Below are 20,756 nucleotides of genomic sequence, written 5' to 3'. Positions count from 1 at the left end.
AACATGATGAATATGTGCGTTTTATTTTGATGCTTAATAATTTGGGACAACAGGTGGAACTGTATAAGATAAAATGTGTGCAATATTAAAATTTATAAGCAGATACAAAACAAGAATGGTAGATAATTATGGTAAGAATTTAAAACAAATTACATTGGACCAAATCCATTAAAAATGCTCCCAGGCGCTTTACATCAAGAAAAACAAAACAAATCAAAATTTTAACCACAAAAAAACTATATAATTAAAAGGTCCAAAAAATAAGATCAAAAAATATGATCATAAAACAATAAATAAACAGATGAATATACAGTCAATCAAACACATTTAGTAAAAGCCACCGAAAAAAAAATTTATCCAGAAAAATTATCCAAAGATACACAAACAGAAAAATTAGAGGAAAAAAAAGAACCAGTAAAAATCCAAAAAGGGAGAAGGTGTAAAAAACCATGGCCGTTATAGGACCACACCATTACAAACCTCAACAATTATTATGATAATAACAATATTATAACAAAAACTAACAAAATAGTTGCACACTGTGCTAATGTTTAGTGTGATCAACTAATATGAAGTAACAAACTTGTGAAAACTTTTTCAGGCATGATCCATTCAGAGGTCGGTGGTTCAAATCCAGCTGTTGTCATTTTTTCCTTGTTCAACACCAAATCATTAATTTAACAAATCTACAAACTATGAAAACGAACAGAATAATGTGTTCAAATATAAGTTAAAAGTAATATTAGTAAATAAAATAGTTATTGTATCTGTTTGATTTATTTGAATCTATTTAATTCTAATAATTATAAAGTATACATCTGCTTGTAAAATGTTATTTATCTATATTTTTTTGAGAGATTTATTTCCCTTGCATGAAAATAAAATATGGCAAAGCACTTAATGAAATCTGATCAAGACTTTTGTCATTCATTTTGTAATTTTCTTGTTTTCAGTTTGGAGGGTATAGGCCTACTTACTCTTATTATATTATTTTGAGCAAGGTTGACAGAGGATGTTTTATAGCTTTTCTTCTGTGGAAATTTTTTATCTGAAAAAGTGGAGGACGGTGAAATGATACTCTTAAAGGCAGTGGACACTATAATTACTCAAAATAACTATTAGCATAAAACCTTACTTGTGTAGAGAGTAAGGGGGAGATATGTTGATAGTATAAAACATTGTGAGAAAAAGCTCCCTCTGAAGTAATGTAGTTTTCGAGAAAGAAGTAATTTTCCATGAATTTGATTTAAGGGCCCCGAAATATTTAGAATTTGAGGTCTCAAAATCAAGCGTCTCAAAGCACACAACTTTTTGTGGCAAGGGTGTTTTTACTTTCATAGTTATCTCGAAACTTCATCGACCACTTGAGCTCAAATTTTCCCAGGTTTGTTATTTTATGCATAATGTTATACACCAAGTTGCAAGACTGGTCTTTGACAATTACCAGTGTCCAGTGTCTCTAAGCTGTAGTGGGAGTTTGGGCTGCAATACATTACTCATATGGAAGCTTCTGGGGTTCTACTTTATAAAGTTGTATTCATTCGTTTGAGATGATGGGATGGTGACTTTCTTTAGGTGTGTAAAAAATGGTCATCCAAATTCTAAGGAGTGACCATTCACATGATGATAAAGCACTATAAACACAGAAATGTGTGTTATAAGCAAAGAAATGTGTGCTTAGCATGGAGTTTCTTCTTTGATAAAACAGGATTACCAAAACTTCCATTTTGTTACATATTGCTTGTAACTGATATCCTGATAATGGCACGTGGAAAATTGGTTGTACGGTCCTGTTTTTATGGGACAAAGATTTCATGCTAAGCAAATTGTCGTGCTTAGCAGCTCCACGAAGTTGGGTCCTGCCAGGGGTGATTTTCACAAAGAAAAAGACTAGCCGTATCTCTAGTTATGAGATTGCGAGTGATATTACTAGGGACGCTTTTTCGTGGCTGATGCATACGAAATAACCGCGATCTCAGACTTGAAAGCAAGTCTAGGTACCACCGTTAAATATGAAGGGCGCCCTCTTTAGACTACAACAGTACAATCCGATCCTGTCATCTTGTTGTTGCAAACGGAACAAACGTCAAAATAAAGTGAATCGAAAAGTACACTGAATCTTTGTCCACAGAGGAATTATGGCTTCCACAAGTAAGCAAGAACAACAGGAAACATCGTCAGGATCAAGTTTATTAGACGAGGTAGTTTGCATGACGTGGGGTCCGGAGCTTAAAGAAGATGTATTTGCAAGATGGGGTCAAGGTGGGTGATTTTCGTTTTTCCCGAATTGGATGCAACGTCTATATCGTCCGGAAAGATGTCTGTTTTCGACAGCACTTTAAACACTGACGGTCTTTGTTGTAAAAAAGTCAAGTAGAGTAACTCTAATAAATGTTTTGTAGTTATAAATATTACTGTTGCTATTTTTTTTGTTATAAAGATCATTAACACTTTTAGCACTGTGTCACTGTCGGTGTCAGTGTGTGTGTCTTCGTTTGAGAAATGTAACTTTTTGTGTAGTAGTACTAGTAAAAACAGTAGGCTAGCTAGCTAATAAAAATGCTAAGTTTTGATTTGTTTTGGGATGTGAGATTGCACTTGATGAAGACTGGGACAGTAATATCACCATTTTCCTGACATTGTTTTGTTTGTTTTGCACCAAGTCACAGACCAGGCAGATGGATAACATGACATTATTATTTATGACATTACCATCTGACCATCGGTATAGCCTAATTAAATAAGTACAAATGCAGGCCTGACTGACCTTTGTTTTTTAACCGTTCAATTGTTTTAATCCTATCATCATGAATGTAGTAAAGCATACAATAATAAAACTAATCTGTGAAAATTTGACTTCAAAAGGCAATCCTGCTTTTGAGAAATCCGAAGCGAATATTTTCATGCAGGTAGAATACTCCCTTACAATCTGAGAACGAGACTGACACTACAGTAACACTTCTCAGATTCAAATTTTGGAGCAAAACAACTGAATTTTATACAAATAAATAACCACAGCACTTCGCAGTGAAAAGTTTGTCACATTGCTTTATACTATTGAAGGCTTCTGGAGGCTTCTAAGTTCTAACTGAATGACAAGTTGCAGCGCCATAAATTTTTAAGAGTGACTACAAAACATATATATACCTTCCAGAAGGCACTGGACACCTTTTGTAATTGTCAAAGACCAGTCTTCTCACTTGGCTTGGTGTACATTTATCTCAACATGCATAAAATAACGAACCTGTGAAAATTTGAACTCAATTGGTCGTCGAAGTTGCGAGAGAGAATAATGGAAGAAAAATACCCTTTGTGGCACAAGTTGTGTGCTTTCAGATGCTTGAATTTGAGACCTCAGCTGAGGTCTCGAAATCAAATTCAAATATTTTAGTGAGAAATTACTTTTTTCTCAAAAACTACGTTACTACAGAGGTAGTTGCGATAACGTCACCCTCCAGCTGTCGGCAGAAGGGTTAACGTAAGTAAATACGTTCTAAATAGCAACTACTTCAAAGGGAGCTATTTCTCACATTGTTTTCAACTATCAACAACTCTCCATTGCTTTCAAGAGTAAGTTTTATGGCAACAAATATTTTGAGTAATATCCAATAGTGTCCAGTGCCATTTGATGTATAAATTTCAGGGTTTGACCCATACATGTACACTGATGTGTCTTAGTCACTGTATACTCAGTAATTTCCCTGAGTTCTGTGAGAAAAAAAATTACAGCCATTGACCTATTTAAAAGGAATAATACCGAATTGGTAAGAAACAAAAATCATGAAGATCACAGATTTACATAAAACTTGATGATGATAGTAGAAAAGATCCCTCTAAAATATTTCTGTCTGAAATGTCATATTTGATGAGAAATAAATAATCTTATTTTGCGTTTTGAATTTATCGCTTAGTGAGCGTTTTATTCATTATCGTTTCTAAAGACATGGATGCAATGCAAAACTTGTAATCTGGTTTTTACCATTTTCTCGTGACCCAGATGGCTGATCGATCTCAAACTTCCACAGGTTTGTCAGTTAATGTATATGGTGGATTAAATGAAGCGCTTACACTGCTAGCAACTGTTTTGTTAGCAACAACCAATTCTGTAATGTTCCTTAAAGGCAGTGGACACTATTGGTAATTAATCAAAATAATTATTAGCATAAAACCTTTCTTGGTGACGAGTAATGGGGAGAGGTTGATAGTATAAAACATTGTGAGAAACGGCTCCCACTGAAGTGCCCTAGTTTTGAGAAAGAAGTAATTTTCCACGAATTTGATTTTGAGACCTCAGATTTAGAACTTGAGGTCTGGAAATCAACCATCTAAACGCACACAACTTTGTATGACAAGGGTGTTTTTTCTTACATTATTATCTCGCAAGTTCGATGACCGACTGAGCTCAAATTTTCACAGGTTATTTATTTTATGCATATAATGTTGAGATACACCAACTGTGAAGGCTAGTCTTTGACAAAACAGGGTTTTAAGAGAATGATAGTGGAAAGCTTCCCTTCAAATATTACTAACTAAGGTTGTGTAGTTTTTGAGAAATGAGTAAAACAAGTCACAAAATATTTTTTGTCTCATGAGACCAAAATGATTTTAGCGTGTAAAATCCCCTTAACCAGTTATGATATTATACCAAAACCATAGCATAACTGGTTAAAACGTTTTTACATGCTAAAACTGAGACGAAAATTATTACTTTTACTCATTTCTCAAAAACTACATGTACAGCACCTCAGTAAGTAAAATTTCAAGGGAAGCTTTCTACTATCATAATCTTCAAACTGTGTAAGTTTAATGTAAATCTGTGGACACTGTGTTTTTTGTTAGGAAAAAGTACATACCCTTTAAACATCTATCATGTCTATTATACTGTATGCCCTTGATCTCTTCTTTGTGTTGCAGGATTTGCATTCAGTGAACATGAACCTTCAGCTTTATTACAGCATGAAGGAGGACCGTGTGCTGTTATTGCTCCATTACAAGCGTTCATCCTAAAGGCTCTTCTATTCCAAGGAGAACCACCAGTGGAATGGAGAAACCTCAATGGTAAGCCACAATTTCATTTCAAGACAGTTATTCCCACTCCAACAGAGTCCAATTTCAAAGAGCTGCTAAGCACAAAAATTTGCTTAGCATTAAATGTCTTTCATGATAAAAACAGGATTACCAACCAAATTTCTACGTAATTTTCAGGGTAAGCAAACAATCAGCTGAATACCAGTAACAAGCAATATGCAACAAACGGTTGGTAATCCTGTTTTTATCAGGGAAGAAATCTCATTCTAAGCAAATATTCTTGCTTAGCAGCTCTATGAAATTGGGCCCAGATTATTAAATACATGTAGTACTAATATGGATTGATAATGCGTACTTCTCCAGAAAACCGATCACGGCGCCTACACAAAATGAAAACAGTATACAATAGAAAATGAGAATAAACATAATTTAACTTGAATGAAACCCAATGAAAGTCTAAGTGAACAAGTGTGTTTTTAGTTTTTGAGTGTGTTGAAGTTGTTGAGAGATGTTGTTTCGCGAAGTGAGACAGGGAGCTTCGGTAAGCCAGGAGCAGCTGTGGCGAAAGATAACAATAACAAAGAACAGTAAAGCCCGGTTCATACACAGGCATGCAACTTTTCCTGGGATCAGCTGATTTCTTCTTCTTTTTTATCTCAGTTTTACCATTCAAAATTGAAAAATACTATACGATATCAATGACCTTTTGTAATTTCCTCTTTTTTGGTGAAGTTGCAGTTGCATGCCTGCATACATTTTACTTCCTGCGAATGCGAATTTGCTTTTTCATTCCGAGCTGTACAGGACACAAAGCAAAGTCATTAGGCCTATCCAGTATACACTTTCAGATGAGAAACCTTATTTTATACAAATTACCTTTAGTTTCAGTTAGGTCTGCTTATTAATTGTGCACAAGTTAGCACACAAAACATTTAACACTATAATAATGATATCAATTTATGGGTGTGTTCGATTAGCTTCCCCTGTCAACACCGATCTGCCCCCGGTATGTTTGAATAGCCTTGACGTCATTCCAGGGGCTCACCAGGGTCAGCCTCAAGTGCCCTGTTTGTGGAACGGGTGACTTTGGGCTGGCCGGAGGTGCATGATGTTACCACAAGAAGGTGAGTGATCGTTCGATTAACTCTTGTCAGGGGCTCACCCGAATAAGCACCACAGGGTCGACACAGGGAAGCTAATCGAACGCACCCTATTGGAGTTGCCCTTTACATAGTACCAAGGAGAAAGCATCTTAGCGTCTTTGCTCTTTTCTAAAGCAAAGCATCAGTGAAGGCTCAGTAATTCCTTTTCTCCATTCAGGAGATCAGTGCCGTGCTCTCCTCCTGGCGGCCATGACAGAAGTGCTTCAGACGGTCAGTAGCGGGGGAGGATACTACCTGGTCTTGAAGAACGATAAACAAGACGCCATCTTGGAAGAGGGGGCTGTTATCGAGAATGTCGTTGAGGCAGCTCAGGGCGAGTTGCACAACCATAGAATATTCCACTCTAATTTGAGGTGAGAGAGTTTGGAACAAATCGTTGTGCAGTACCCGCTGCTAAAACATAGAATTTCAACTGACTCTGGCCATTGGGCTAGCTCGATGGTCTAGTGGTCAGACATCTGCTTTGACAGCAATGCAAATTTAGTGGGTTCGAATCCCACCCAATGATTTGCCTGTGGGTTTGATTCGCACAAATCGGGGAAAGTGCTTGGTAAACGGTGATTATTATAGATTGGTGTAAAGGTCCAATTGATATTGTTTTAATGTTTTCTCAAAAAGTAAAGCATTTCATGGAATAATATTTCAAGATAAGTCTTTCACCATTACCTTCTATAGACCCTGTAAGTTATTTGTAAATCTGTGACCTTTTTTTTTTTTTTTTTTTCTGTGCCGAAAGTGTATCATGGCTTTAAACCCTGTAAATTATTTGTAAGTCTGTGAACTTTAATTTTTTTTTCTGTACCGAAAGTGTCCAATGTCTTTGAATAACATTTTACTTGTTTCAATTGAAGGTTACAACCGTTTGATTCTATTGAAGAAGTCAACAGAGGTTTAGAATCATCGCACGAAATGTTCCTTGCCGATTCGGGTCTTCTGTTGTTTCTATATTCTGTACTGTTAACCAAGGTAAGGGCAGGCCTGTATGCCTCGATTTTGAAAGGGCAAGGGCACCAAGGCATTTTCTCCCTGATAAAGGGCTCCCTATAGATGATTGACCTATGTTTACATTCAAACCGCCCTCTGTTGACTGAACATTGTATACATGTACGTCATGTTTCGCCACGCAAAAAGACGCGTAGTCATGGTAAGATTGCATACATTTTTTAGCTGACTGCCAAAACCAAAAAGTTTTGCCCGGCGGTATGCACTCGAAATCATGTTATGGTTTTCGAGTGACGTCAGAGGTTACATCGTCTATAGGGTTATTAGGGAGGTTTCGCATACATTTAGTGTGACTGATACGTCATCATTATGACGTCAAACACTACTCACTATCCGCTATACGTGCAGACGACGACAGTGATCATGTCGATCTTGCTACCGTAAGTAGGTTAAGGATAGCTAAATTAGTGCGTATGCGTATCCGCTCGCGTGTGAAACCTCCTTATTGTCAATTTCATGGGCACCAAGGCATTGACCAGGGGGCATGGAAGCAATCGCCTTGGTTGCCTCCGTGAAGTATCAGGCCTATAAGGGATTGTCATATGCTGAGGTTTTTTCCTACCCTTTCGTTTACTTTTTTCATACTTTGTTTCCCTTACAATATTTGATGTTTTCTTTAAAGGGTCATTTACAGATTATGACAAAACTCATTTTTAAAAAATGTCATAACTTTAAAACAAAAAATTTACACAAGTGTGTATTAAAGACATGTCAATACGGAGCTTGTTGTTTGCTCTTAAAACGGAGCTTGTTGTTTGCTCTTTTCAGTCATGTATAAAGTTCAAACAGTTATTTATCCCTCCAATCACTCAATTTCACAAGATCAAACATAATCTATGCTTTAATACTGGTAAAACCATAGAGTTATATATATGAACTAGAGGGCGCACTGGCCTATATATGCGCCTCGTATGCGCGCAGGCGGCCATTTTCTAAGTTGAACAAACAGGCATTGCTTAGCGTGTGTTTGTGCGGCCATTTTGTAAGTTGACAGAACAGCATCGCGTCAGCGTTCAATAAACACAAACTCCAACTATTGTTCATATTCAACGCGCGTGCAGAATGGCGCGCGTGTCTCCTTGCGGTCCGCTCGCGTTTGAGCAAGAAGCATTACCAGTGCGCCCTCTAGTTCTTATATATAACTCTATGGGTAAAACCCAATCTTGATACCACATTGTGAAAGTGAAAAACATCAAGAGATGGGAGAGAATGAAACTTAGAAAAAGGGGTTAAACTCAACTTTCAAACCCGGTGGAGTTACATCTTGAACATACATCATCGTGTATAATTTCAATACTAAGTTTATCCGTTATTTAAATTTAGACAAAAATTGTTTTTGAAAATTTCGCCCCTGTTTAACTGTTCTCCTGAATGATATTGCATACAAACGACTGACTTGGCTTGATCGCAAATATTGTATCTGTTGTCCGAGTCGACAATCTCTCAGATTTACCGCTAGGTTTACTTCATTTCTCCTCAGGGTTTAGATAAAATCAGACAGGAGGTTGAAGATACCACGGAGCCACTCATTGATGGCATCTATGGACACGGAAGGTAGGTTCAAAGGTCATCTTCCATAAATACATGACAAAGGTCAAAGGTCCTCTTTTATAAGTTAATGGCTAATGCTGAGAGTCTGTAAATCTAATATACATATTTAACTGGCATAAGCTGTTCACTAATGCACGCCTGTCCCCCAAATAGGCTTAGTTTGGAGACCCAAAAGAGGGAAATAGCTCCCTCTTCTGGTCACTCACAGGCCAAGTGGTGAATAGACAAGCACTAGTGACCGAATAATGCTAGCCCATATGTCTAGTAGTAAAATTTGCTGGTAGACAAGGGGTGGATTTCACAAAGAGTTAAGACTCGTCTTATCTTGGGTTAAGACGAGTAAGTCGTCCTAACTAAGGACTAGCCGTTTTTAATATCTCTTAGGACTAGTCCTAAGTTAGGACTTGTCCTTTCACAAAGAGTTAAGACTCGTCTTATCTTGGGTTAAGACGAGTAAGTCATCCTAACTAAGGACTAGCCGTTTTTAATATCTCTTAGGACTAGTCCTAAGTTAGGACTTGTCATATTGCTTAAGGCCTAATGATCATGTCCTAATTTTAATTTTGACTTAAATGTTGTCTCTTGACGTTGACTTATTTCATTTCTTCTTGCAGTCAAAGTCTGATCAACCTCATGCTCACGGGTAGCGCAGTATCACATGTATTCGATGACGAGAAGGAGGTTGATGGTTTGAGTAAGTACCATAGAACTAGAACTCGGAGAACGCTGAGTGCGACATTTTTTGTGCGGTTTTGTTGGGAGAACCGTTTTTATTGACATGCGTACGCCATTTTTGTGTCAAATTATTTTGCCATTCAGTAGAGGTCATGAACATTGACCATTGAAATCATGTACAAATGGTCTATGTGTGTTGCCATCTTGCCATTTTGCCATACATGCGTGTCACCAGATGCGCATTTTGCCATGCCACGTCTCACGCGATGATCATTTTGCCATGCAAGCATCTCTCGCGATTTTTTGCCATACATGCGTAGAGCGTGGTGTCGATATGCAGCATCTACAGACGACACAGAAGGCAACCGAGCTCAGCGTTCTCCGGGTAAGTACAGTTCATGCTTTCTTTGCTTCAGTATTTTTGTTAAACATTATGTACAGATATCTGAAATAGGTCAGGGGTCGATTTCACAAAGAGTTAGGACTAGTCCTAACTTAGGACTAGTCTTAAGAGATATATAACACCTATAGCTTGTCTTAAGTTAGGACAAGTAACTCGTCCTAAGTCAAGATAAGACTAGTCTTGACTCTTTACACTACGGCTTCTCAGGTCATGTTCTTTGTTGCCCGGATCTTTCAAACCATGTATACATAACTTTTTGAAACCTAATAATAAGCATTAATATACTAGCACCATCTTTCTAAAAAGCTAATCCGAGGCGCTGGGGAGGAAAAGAAACCAAAACAACAAATTGATACAAAGATAAGGATCAAAAGCGTGCCTAATTAAAATGAATTTGGAATAGAGTAGGTCTTCAATTGCAACTATATATACTTATATATTTTATTGACCAAAGCAACAGCGGACGAGTCGCCATTTACAGGAAAGGATAAAAAACAATAAAAAAGCATATATAAATACAATCTGATATGTACAAAGTTAACAATTAAAATAGAATCAACTTAGGAAAGAAAATTAAAGCATACATTGAAGATTAAATAAAATAAAATAGGGAACAGAAACAGACCACCATGAACGACTGTGAAAATATATTTAAAATAAATTTTAAAAGCAAAAGCCTACATTAAATTATAAAATAGAATAAACAATAAAAGACAAGGGAAATAAATTTAAAATCAACCCCCCCCCCCCCAAAAAAAAATAAATAAAAATAAAATGTGTCTAAGGATGAAGCTACATGTACGTACTTTCATAACATTTGCTCTCAAATTAACAAACCTTTCAAAGGACAAATCATGCTCTTGATCTTCTTCTCTAACTTTGGGAATACTTTTCCCAAATGCTCATTGGAATCTATAACTCAAAGGCAGTGGACACTATTGGTAATTACTCAAAATAATTATCAACATAAAACCTCATTTGGTAACAAGTAATGGGGAGAGGTTGATAGTATAGAGCTTTGTGAGAAACGGCTCCCTCTGAAGTGACATAGTTTTCGAGAAAGAAGTAATTTTCCACGAATTTGATTCCGAGACCTCAAGGTTAGAATTTGAGGTCTCAAAATCAAGCATCTGAAAGCACACAAGTTTGTGTGAGAAGGGTGTTTTTCTTTCATAGTTATCTCGCAACTCCGACGACCAATCGAGCTTAAATTGTTTACAGGTTTGTTATTTTGTGCATATGTTGGGATACACAAAGTGAGATGACTGGTTTTTGACAATTACCAATAGTGTTCAGTGTCTTTAAGGGCCTACCAAAAAGTGGAAATGAAATAACTTAATTATACCTCCTGGGGTGGGTTTCACAAAGAGTAAGGACTAGTCTTATCTCGAGTTAGGACGGGTTACTAGTCCTAACTTTAGGACTAGCCTTAAAGCTGTGATACACTTTCGGAACAGAAAAGAAAATAAAAGTTCACAGATTTACAAATTACTTACAGGGTTTACAGAAGGTAATAGTGAAAGACTTCTCTTGAAATATAATTCCATGAAATGCTTTACTTTTTGAGAAAACAATTACAATTCTCAATATCGAGAATTACGTATTTATTTAAACACATGTCATGACACGGCGAAACGTGCGGATGAAGGGTGAGTTTTCCCCGTTATTTTCTCCCGACTCCGATGACCAATTGCGCCTAAATTTTCACAGGTTTGTTATTTTTTATATAATTTCAGATAAACGAAGTGTGGGCCTTTGGACAACACTGTTTACCGAAAGTGTCCAATGGCTTTAAGTTTTGGATATCTCATAAGATTAGTCCTAAGTAAGGACTAGACCAAACTCTTTGTGAAATCCACCCCTGATATATACATCTCTGTTTCAGACACTCGCCCCTGCAACACATGATTTTTTTTTTTTTTTACAAACATCCCTTTTGAATTTCTTTGCAGAAATGAGGGGAATCACCAGGCAGACAAACGTCGGGTTCCTAACGCTTCTAGAAAACTTAAGATATTGTGAGGTGAGTTTGTATTCTAAGATGCCTCGCTGCGACTTGAACCTTGTTAAGTTTATTCTAGGACAATCAGATGTTAAAGGCACTGGACCCTATTGGTAATTATTCAAAATAATTGTTAGCATAAAAACTTACTTGGTAATGAGCAATGGAGAGCTGTTGATAGTATAAAACATTGTGAGAAATGGCTCCCTCTGAAGTAACATAGTTTTTGAGAAAGAAGTAATTTCTCAGTAAAATATTTGAACTGAATTTGAGACCTCAGCTGAGGTCTCTAAATCAAGCATCTGAAAGCACACGACTTTGTGTGGCAAGGGTGTTTTTCTTTAATTATTCTCTCACAGCTTCGATGACCTTTTGGGGGTTCAGATTTGTATGGGTTTGTTAATTTGTTCATATGTCAAGATACACCAAGTGAGAATACTGGTCTTGCAGGGAAATGTACAGAAAGCTTTGAGATGCCTATTTGGTGCAAACAAAATGCTATTTATTACATGTATAAGACATCCGGAAGTATGATTATTATTTTGACAGATTTTGTGTATTTCCTTTTGAATAGGTTGGATCTTTCTTAAAGAACCCAAGGCAACCTATTTGGGTGTTAGGGAGTGAGACACACCTTACAGTATTGTTTACTCAGGTAAGCACGTAGGCCCCTATAATAATAATAATAGCGACATTATCCACAAAGAGTTTGATTGGCGCTTGGTCTAATGATAAATAGGAATCCGCTCTCTTGGTTGTAATAAGAGGACTATCCGGTTTATTTATAGGTATCCACGCCCCTTGCGGATATCAAGTTAGGTCAAAAACAGTATTGGCGGTTTTGGTAGGAACAGCTATTCGCCATTAACCGGATATTCAAATTATTCGCCCAGGCCTATCCAAATGTGTTCGTCAGAACACGGAAAGATTGCTTTATTTTGATGACTCTGATAGTACCATCACAGTAACGGCCTCGGACAAGCTTTTTCTTTGGCCGATGGAACATGGAAATAATTCATGGGGATCCCGTTCTTTCGAGGTAGCTGCAGGGAAGTTGTGGAATGGTCTACCTTATTCCAACATCAAAGCCATCCAGACAATAGACACTTTAAAACAACAATGAAGACTCATTCTTTTTTTCGAAAACATTTAAGTATATTTCCTCTTAACTTTCTTGATCTTTTGCACCGCTGGAGAACAACCAAGAGGAAACTTTTTTTTTAATGTTGTACAAAATCTACTTGCTGCAAATTTTGCCAGCTCTGTAATTTATTCATGCAGGTATCCCAATTTCTAAACGAGAAGTATTCGTTTTTGGTTTAATGATAACATTTATGATGAAAAAAAATCCCCCTTTTTATGCATTTGTTGTACATATTTCAGTTGCATTTGTAATCAATTATTGGATGTAGGAAGAATTTATAAATAAATAGTAAACTTGCTGGTAGACCATGTGTGAATCTCTTTTATGTGAATGTTGGCTCTGAGAAGAGCCGGTTTGGTCTCGACGTTTCCAACAGTATACTCTGCTCGTCTTCAGGAAAAGCGGAGTATACTGTTCCAAACATAATGACCAAACCGGCCCCCCCCAGAGCCAACACAATAGAGATGTACACACGGTTGTACCCGCAAGTTTACTATTATTTTATTGATAGTTTCTTCCTATTTCTCCACACCATGCAAAGCTTCAAACAATACTAAATTATTGGTTGGTTTTAACTCCACTTTTTTAGGAGGCCTCTTTAGTTGCGGAGGAAACTGAGTGGGAGAAAGCACATAGGATATTTAGTATGTATGACACAGAGTGTAGCGGCTTCATCACAACTATCATGCTGAAAGAGGTATTGGACGCCCTTGAACTTGCCACCATACCAGAATAGTAAGTCATTTATGAAGTTTGAACAATGTGATAGCTCAATTAAAGACAGTGGACACTATTGGTAATTGTCAAAGACTACTCTTCAAAGTTGGTGTATCTCAACATATGCATAAAATAACGAAGCTGTGAAAATTTGAGCTCAATCGGTCGTCGAGGTTGCGAGATAATAGTGAAAGAAAAAACAGCCTTGTCATACGAAGTTGTATGCTTTCAGATGCTTGATTTCGAGACCTCAAAATCTAATTCTGAGGTCCCGAAAACAAGTTCGTGGAAAATTACTTCTTTCTCGAAAACTACATTGCTTCAGAGGGAGCGGTTTCTCACAATGTTTTATACTATCAACCTCTCCCCATTACTAGTTACCAAGTAAGGTTTTATGCTATTAATTATTTTGAGAAATTACCAATAGTGTCCACTGCCTTAAAAGAAAGAGGATAGAATAAGAATGTATGAATAATTAAAATATCAAAGTCTTATATACTGTACATGTAGCGCACGTGTCTACCAAAATAGGTACTCAAGGCGCGCAGTATATATACAAACTTTCAGAAAGATAGGTTATTGCAGTGATGAATTTTGAGACCCAATTATGTAGCACCTCTTAAGGGTTTACAAGGTGCTACGGCGCATTAAGCAGCCACAGCAAGGAACACTGGGGCGAACCCCGTCTTTTTTCGATAAGTGCACTGTGTTGTTTTACATGCGTTACACAAGACATGGGACCAATGGCTTTTCATACCATCCGAAGGACGAAGCAATGGTCAAGTGTCTTGCTTAAAGTGTCACGGCTGGGGATTTGAACCCTCTCTCTGCTGATCAGAAACACCGGAGTTTGAATTCGGTGCTCTTAACCGCTCGGCCACGACACTTCCTTTTCATCTGACAACTAACACCTGTTAACCCGCTGTTATTCCTTTTCTAAACAGTGGATTTATTTGGATAAACCTGTAGGGGTTTTAGGGCGCTGCACCGCGGCAACCACCTTTTTGTACAGCTCTCGTTTAATGTTTGTGAAATTCATCTTTTTTTTCTGTATTCGTCCTAGTTTATCGTCGTACAATGGAATTTGTCATTCAAGTCTATATGATAGCACCAAGATGTGTGATTTTGCTTTTAGTTTGGGGGAGGGGTCCACTACTCTTTCTTGTTTAATGTTTGTATAACTTGTGCAATTTTACATTTTAATATTTTACATATTGCTGTACAAAAGGATTTAATTTCCTGTATTTTTATATACTTGACGAATAAACCATTCAATTCAATGGCACAGTGCTTTGATCTTTGTTAGAGGCACTGTATAAATACCGTTATTATTATTTTTATTACACATGGTTTAAAGGCAGTGTTCACTAATTACTCAAAATAATTATCATCATAAAACCTTTCTGGATTATGAGTAATGGGGAGAGGTTGATAGTACAATACATTGTGAGAAACAGCTCCCTCTGAAGTGACATAGTTTTCGAGAAAGAAGTAATTTTCCACGACTTTGATTTCGAGACCTCAAGTGTAGAATTTGAGGTCTCGAAATCAAGCATCAGAAAGCACACAACTTCATATGAAAAGGGTGTTTTTTCTTTCATTATTATCTCACAACTCCGACGACCGATTGAGCTCAAATTTTCACAGGTTTGTTATTTTAATATGTTGAGGAACACCAACTGTGAAGACTAGTATTTGACAATTACCAATAGTGTCCACTGCCTTAAACAATCCAACTTTATGCCTTGCCTTAAATGGTTTTGTTTTTTGTTTGGTTTTTACAGTATTGACTTTGTCAAACAGCGTCTGGACCCAGATGACTTTGGTGTTATTCTTCTCAACTCCTTCATGACAGAATTCTTCCCAAATAAAGTGAGTGTTAGAGAACCAATTCCAGTGACTCTGTATGATTTGCATCCTTATAATAATTGTCTGATTTTGAGAGAAAATTTTGAGGTGTTACACAGTATGGGATTTGCTTCGTTAAGGGAAGAGGCAAGAATAAAAACATCCTTTTCATCTGACAACTTACACCTGTCGTCTCTAATGACCAGGGTACTAATATAAAAGCGCATTGATACGTTTTGTAGAATGAATTATCTAAAGACTCGTTATTATTGTGTTTTTTTATTCCCCGGAAATAAATTTGTTGTGGGGCTCGCTGCTAACGATTCAAATTGCCTCTAGCCACCAGTTTAGCTCGGTGTTCGAGTGGTAAGACATTGTGTCTAGCTTAGCAAAGGTTGTGGGTTCAAATCCCACCCTAGTGATTTGCATGTGACTTATGCTTTCACAGACCTTGGGAAAGTACGGAGTATACAGTGCTTTAAGACACTGGACACTATTGGTAATTGTCAAAGACTAGCCTTCTCATATCTCAACATATGCACAAAATAATAAACCTGTGAAAATTTGAGCTCAAGCGGTCATTAAAGTTGCGAGATAATAATGAAAGAAAAAAACACCCTTGTCACACGAAGTTGTCTGCTTTCAGATGCTAGATTTCGAGACCTCAAATTCTAAACTTGAGGTCTCGAAATTAAATTAGTGGAAATTACCTCTTTCTCGAAAACTACATTACTTCAGAGGGAGCCGTTTCTCACAAGGTTTTAAACTATCATTCACTCCCCATTACTCGTCACCAAGAAAGGTTTTGTCCTAATAATTATTTTGAGTAATTACCAGTAGTGTCCACTGCCTTTAATACACTAGATAAATTACATCGAAAAGGGGTTAAAATTATAATTGAAAGAAGATGTGCCAATGTACACTCACTAAACAACTGGACTTCAAAACTCCTCTTTCTCAGTTTCATTCTTTCACATCTCTTGGTGTTTCTACTATCACCACTTATTGACCAAACAAGGTATCAACATAGGGCCTTGACAGCATTGGCCCTGGACACTATTGGTAATTATTAAAATTAGTTATTAGCATCAAACCTTACTTGGTAACGAGCAACACGGAGAGCTGTTGATAGTATAAATTATTGTGAGAAATAGCTCCCTCTGAATTAACATAGTTTTTGAGAAAGAAGTAATTTTTCACTAAAATACATATCATGAATTGATTTTGAGACCTCAGCTGACGTCTCAAATTCAAGCATCTGAAAGCACACAACTTGTGGATGCGACAAGGGTGTTTTTTCTGCCATTATTCTCTCTCTCGTTACTTCAAAGACCAATTGAGCTCAAATTTTCACAGGTTTGTTGTTTTATGCATATGTTGAGATACACCAAGTGAGAAGATTGGTCTTTGACAATTACCAATAGTGTCCAGTGCCTTTAAAGCATAGATTATTCTTCTCTTTTTAAATGTATATGTGTATAAATTTGTGACCATTCTTGTCTTCTGCAGCCTGAGCGGACTATTCCAGAATATTTTACTATCTATCACTACAATGGATTGAAAAGATCTTGTCCAAATAGACAGGTATGTATCGTGTAATTTTGTCGTCACTTTGACATGTGTATTATCTGTACATTTTCCTGTAATTCAACCCGAGTTGGCCAAAGAATAAACCCTTAATAAAAATATTAAACATTGTCAAAATTGTTTGACTTTTCCTTGGCAATACATTCCAGACAGGTTCAGGGGTCATATTTTATCTGTCGATGGTATCTGACTCTTTCGTGCGTTTAACACATCACTGATACCATGAGACCAGTGACTTTTTAAAAATAATGATCTGTTCAATGCTATCACTGGGGCAAAAGATTTGACTAAAAATATTCTTTGTTTGTAAAAACGTGCGCATCCATGTCGCTTGTTGCGTTATGCATTGATACATTTTCCAGCGCGCATGTGCGAGAAGTGCCAATTAAACTGATGCTAGGAGTCCATTGGCCAGCACCAGTTGGTGCCAGTGCGCGCCAAAGATTATGTGATTGGCGCGTAGTGGCTCGGTGTGGCGCCGAATTACTGCCGCTCAGCATGTGTCGCCAAGTGGAATAAACTGAGTGCCATATGGCGTGCGCCAAATGCCACCCGGCTTGCTCCAAAATGTTGCGCCAGTTTGCGCCAGTTCGCGCCATTACACTGCCATTTGATTCCAAAATTCACCCTGTTGGTGCCATTCGTGCCAATAGACGGCTACTTTGCGCCACTTGGTGATTAGTTTGTGCCAAAGGTCGCCATATTGGTTTGAACTTGCCGCCGCTTGGCGCTATTTGCCGACGGCTCCCTGGTTCAGACCCTCCTCAGCTGCATCTTCGTTGAAAATTGTGTGAAATCTTGTAGAAATTGTGAAGGAAAAACTGCGTGGAGCCGTTGTCAAGTCGAATCTTGAAAGTTGTATGAGAAAGTCCTGCGAAGCCGCCCTGCTTTTATAGGCGGCAAGTGGCGCCGAATTGCGGGCAACCAGGTGGCATTTGGCGCGAAGTAGTCACCAATCGGGTGCCATTTGGCCCGCTTTGGCGGGCTATCCGCCTCTGTTGGAATTATTTGGCGCGTAGTGGCGCAAACAAGGTGCCACTCGGCGACAAGTGGCGCCATGTGGCACAAAATCTCAGTGGCGCAACATACCAGTGGATTCCAATAGGCGGATTGTTTGCGCCAAAGGGCGAACACTTGGCGCTGATTGCTCGATGCAAGTGGCGCGACGAAAATTTCAAACATTTTGAAATTTTCTTGCCGCCACACTCAAATTTGGTGCCGTTACGGGCCACCACGAGCCAGTTGGGGGGCAGTTTGAGCCACTACACGCCACTAGGCACCTTATTGGCGACACTAGGCGCCACAATAAATTGGATTGCCGCAAACTGGCACCAACTGGTGCTGGCCCAGTGGACTCCTAGCATAATATGAATAAGCATGCGATACAGCGCAAAGCACAAACTAGTTGTACACAATGTATGCTGGTTTAAGGGCCATTTATCCACTAGTGTCCTTAATCACCCATTTCCTCGTGTGATCAGGTTTTTCACCAATCAGAGCCTGGAAACTGTCCAAGGTCCTAGTAGTACATGACCGAGATAATGTGGTTGTAATATTTATATGCCGAAATGTAAAGAGTGGTGTTTTTCACTATTTTACATTTTGAGAGTATGGGGCGTAAGAGCTGATGTCTTTTTACACAACTCCATTTGAAGTGAATTTATTTGTTCTCAAAATGTTCTATACTATAAAAAGTTGCTTTAGGCTTCTAACTGAATGTTTGAATTGCCATTCATCTTCACCAAACAATATTCTAACCTTCGTTACTATACATTTATTATTTACTCTATATATATTATTTGTTATTCAATATATTTTTCAGGTTGCGTACATTGAGGGGAGAGCCTCCATACCCGATCCTAGTGACTTGACGTGTTTGAGTGACGCAACCCCCATCAAATGCTGTCTAAGAACCAAATGGCCCACCTGCGAGGTTGACTGGAAAGACAACGCAAACCCATCAATTATCTGAGATTTTAATCAGGTGCCAATTCCATCCAACTGCTATTAACCAGTTTGCTTTCGAGAAAGAAAAAACCTGCTCAGGGCTAAAATGTTTTAGGAAAGTCCACAAGACCACTGTTGATATATACGCCACCAACACTCACAGAAACTCAAATACCAGCCTTTAAACCCACCGCTGTGTGTTGCAAATAAGATGTTTACCTGCTGTTGTGTCCTTCGAAGCCAACTGCTTAAAGGCAGTGGACACTATTGGTAATTACTCAAAATAATTATTAGCATAAAACCTTTCTTGATTACGAGTAATGGGGAGAGGTTGATGGTGTAAAACATTGTGAGAAACAGCTCCCTCTGAAGTGGCGTAGTTTTTGAGAAAGAAGTAAATTTCCACGAATTTGATTTCGAAACCTCAAGTTTAGAATTTGAGGTCTCGAAATCAAGCATCTGAAAGCACACAACTTCGTGTGACGAGGGTGTTTTTTCTTTCGTTATTATCTCGCTAATTCAACGACCAAATGAACACAAATTTTCACAGGTTTGCTATTTTGTGTATTTGTTGAGACACACCAAGTGAGAAGACTGGTCTGTGACAATTACCAATAGTGTCCAGTGTCTTTAAACAAGTTTTCTTTGTAGCTAAGAAATGTTCTGCCTATAAGAAATTATTCTGTGAAAACCTAATCATTGTTATAATTCTTATAAGATAGTTTTCTACAAAGTAGAACTATGAATTTTGACACTGCTGTTCGTAATTTCACAGGTTATGTTCAGTTGTATTTAAGCATGCATGTAATTTTAAGTTTGGGGTCATACTCTCAAATTGTTCTGGTCAAACTTCTAGTGTAGTCAGTTCAATCCTTTGGTCAAGCATTCATTAGGTATGGTATTCTAACCGTATAGTCTCAAATATACATGTACATGTAGTCTCAAATAACTATGGTCAATCCTTCAATATAGTAACGGTTAAGCCTCTAGTAAAATAACTGTGGTCAAGCTTCCTCTAGTCAAGTCTCGCGTTCTTACGGTCAAGCGTAGGTCTCAAATCCTTATTGTCAATCCTTCAGTTAAGTCTCAAATCCTTATGGTCAAGCCTTCATTAAAGTCTCAAATCCTATTGGTCAAGCTTTCAGTAAAGTCCAAAATCCTAATGGTCAATCCTTCATTAAAGTCTCAAATCCTATTGGTCAAGCTTTCAGTAAAGTCCAAAATCCTAATGGTCAATCCTTCAGTAAAGTCTCAAATCCTATTGGTCAAGCTGTCAGTAAAGTCCAAAATTCTTGTTGTCAAGTCTTCAGTAAAGTCTCAAATCCTTATGGTCAATCCTTCAGGAAGGTTTCAAATCCATATGGTCAATCGTTCTGTTAAGTCTCAAATCCTATTGACCAAGCCTTCAGTAAAGTCTCAAGTCCGTATTGTCAAGCCTTCAGTAAAGTCTCAAATCCTATTGGCCAAGCCTTCAGTTAAGTCTCAAATCCTTTTAGTCAAGCATTCACTTCCAGTAAAGTCCCAATTTTTGGGGGTCAATCCTTCAGTAAAATCTCCATTCCTTAAATGCTAGGCCTAAAATAAAATCTCAGTTTTTATGGTCGAAACTGAAGATTAACTGCAATTCTTGAGATCGTGTCTCAAAGTCTGAAATATTTTAGGGTAAAATTTTAAGTAAAGTATGCTTTT

The 20,756-nt window shown here is 37.7% G+C and overlaps 1 protein-coding gene across 1 annotated transcript; it reads left to right on the top strand.

Annotated features, from left to right (window-relative positions):
* Positions 1 to 2,062: 2,062 nt before the first annotated feature.
* On the top strand, positions 2,063 to 19,374 carry LOC117300063 (ubiquitin carboxyl-terminal hydrolase MINDY-3-like). Its single transcript, XM_033783736.1, has 12 exons — positions 2,063 to 2,262; positions 4,915 to 5,058; positions 6,349 to 6,544; positions 7,043 to 7,157; positions 8,674 to 8,747; positions 9,359 to 9,438; positions 11,775 to 11,845; positions 12,399 to 12,479; positions 13,558 to 13,703; positions 15,470 to 15,557; positions 17,043 to 17,117; positions 18,943 to 19,374. The coding sequence occupies exons 1-12, from the start codon at positions 2,139 to 2,141 to the stop codon at positions 19,090 to 19,092; spliced, it is 1,344 nt and encodes a 447-aa protein (XP_033639627.1). The 5' UTR covers positions 2,063 to 2,138; the 3' UTR covers positions 19,093 to 19,374.
* Positions 19,375 to 20,756: the final 1,382 nt, after the last annotated feature.

This window comes from Asterias rubens, chromosome 15 (genome assembly GCF_902459465.1).
Source record: "Asterias rubens chromosome 15, eAstRub1.3, whole genome shotgun sequence".
Lineage (NCBI taxonomy): Eukaryota > Metazoa > Echinodermata > Asteroidea > Forcipulatida > Asteriidae > Asterias > Asterias rubens.
This window is presented reverse-complemented; position numbering and strand designations above follow the sequence as displayed.

Bases quoted from the DNA above. Each gene is read 5' to 3' on its own strand.
- LOC117300063 (XM_033783736.1), top strand. From the start codon at position 2,139: ATGGCTTCCACAAGTAAGCAAGAACAACAGGAAACATCGTCAGGATCA. The intron at 2,263-4,914 runs GTGGGTGATTTT...TTTGTGTTGCAG, and splicing joins ATTTGCAAGATGGGGTCAAG to GATTTGCATTCAGTGAACAT. The intron at 9,439-11,774 runs GTAAGTACCATA...ATTTCTTTGCAG, and splicing joins GAAGGAGGTTGATGGTTTGA to AAATGAGGGGAATCACCAGG.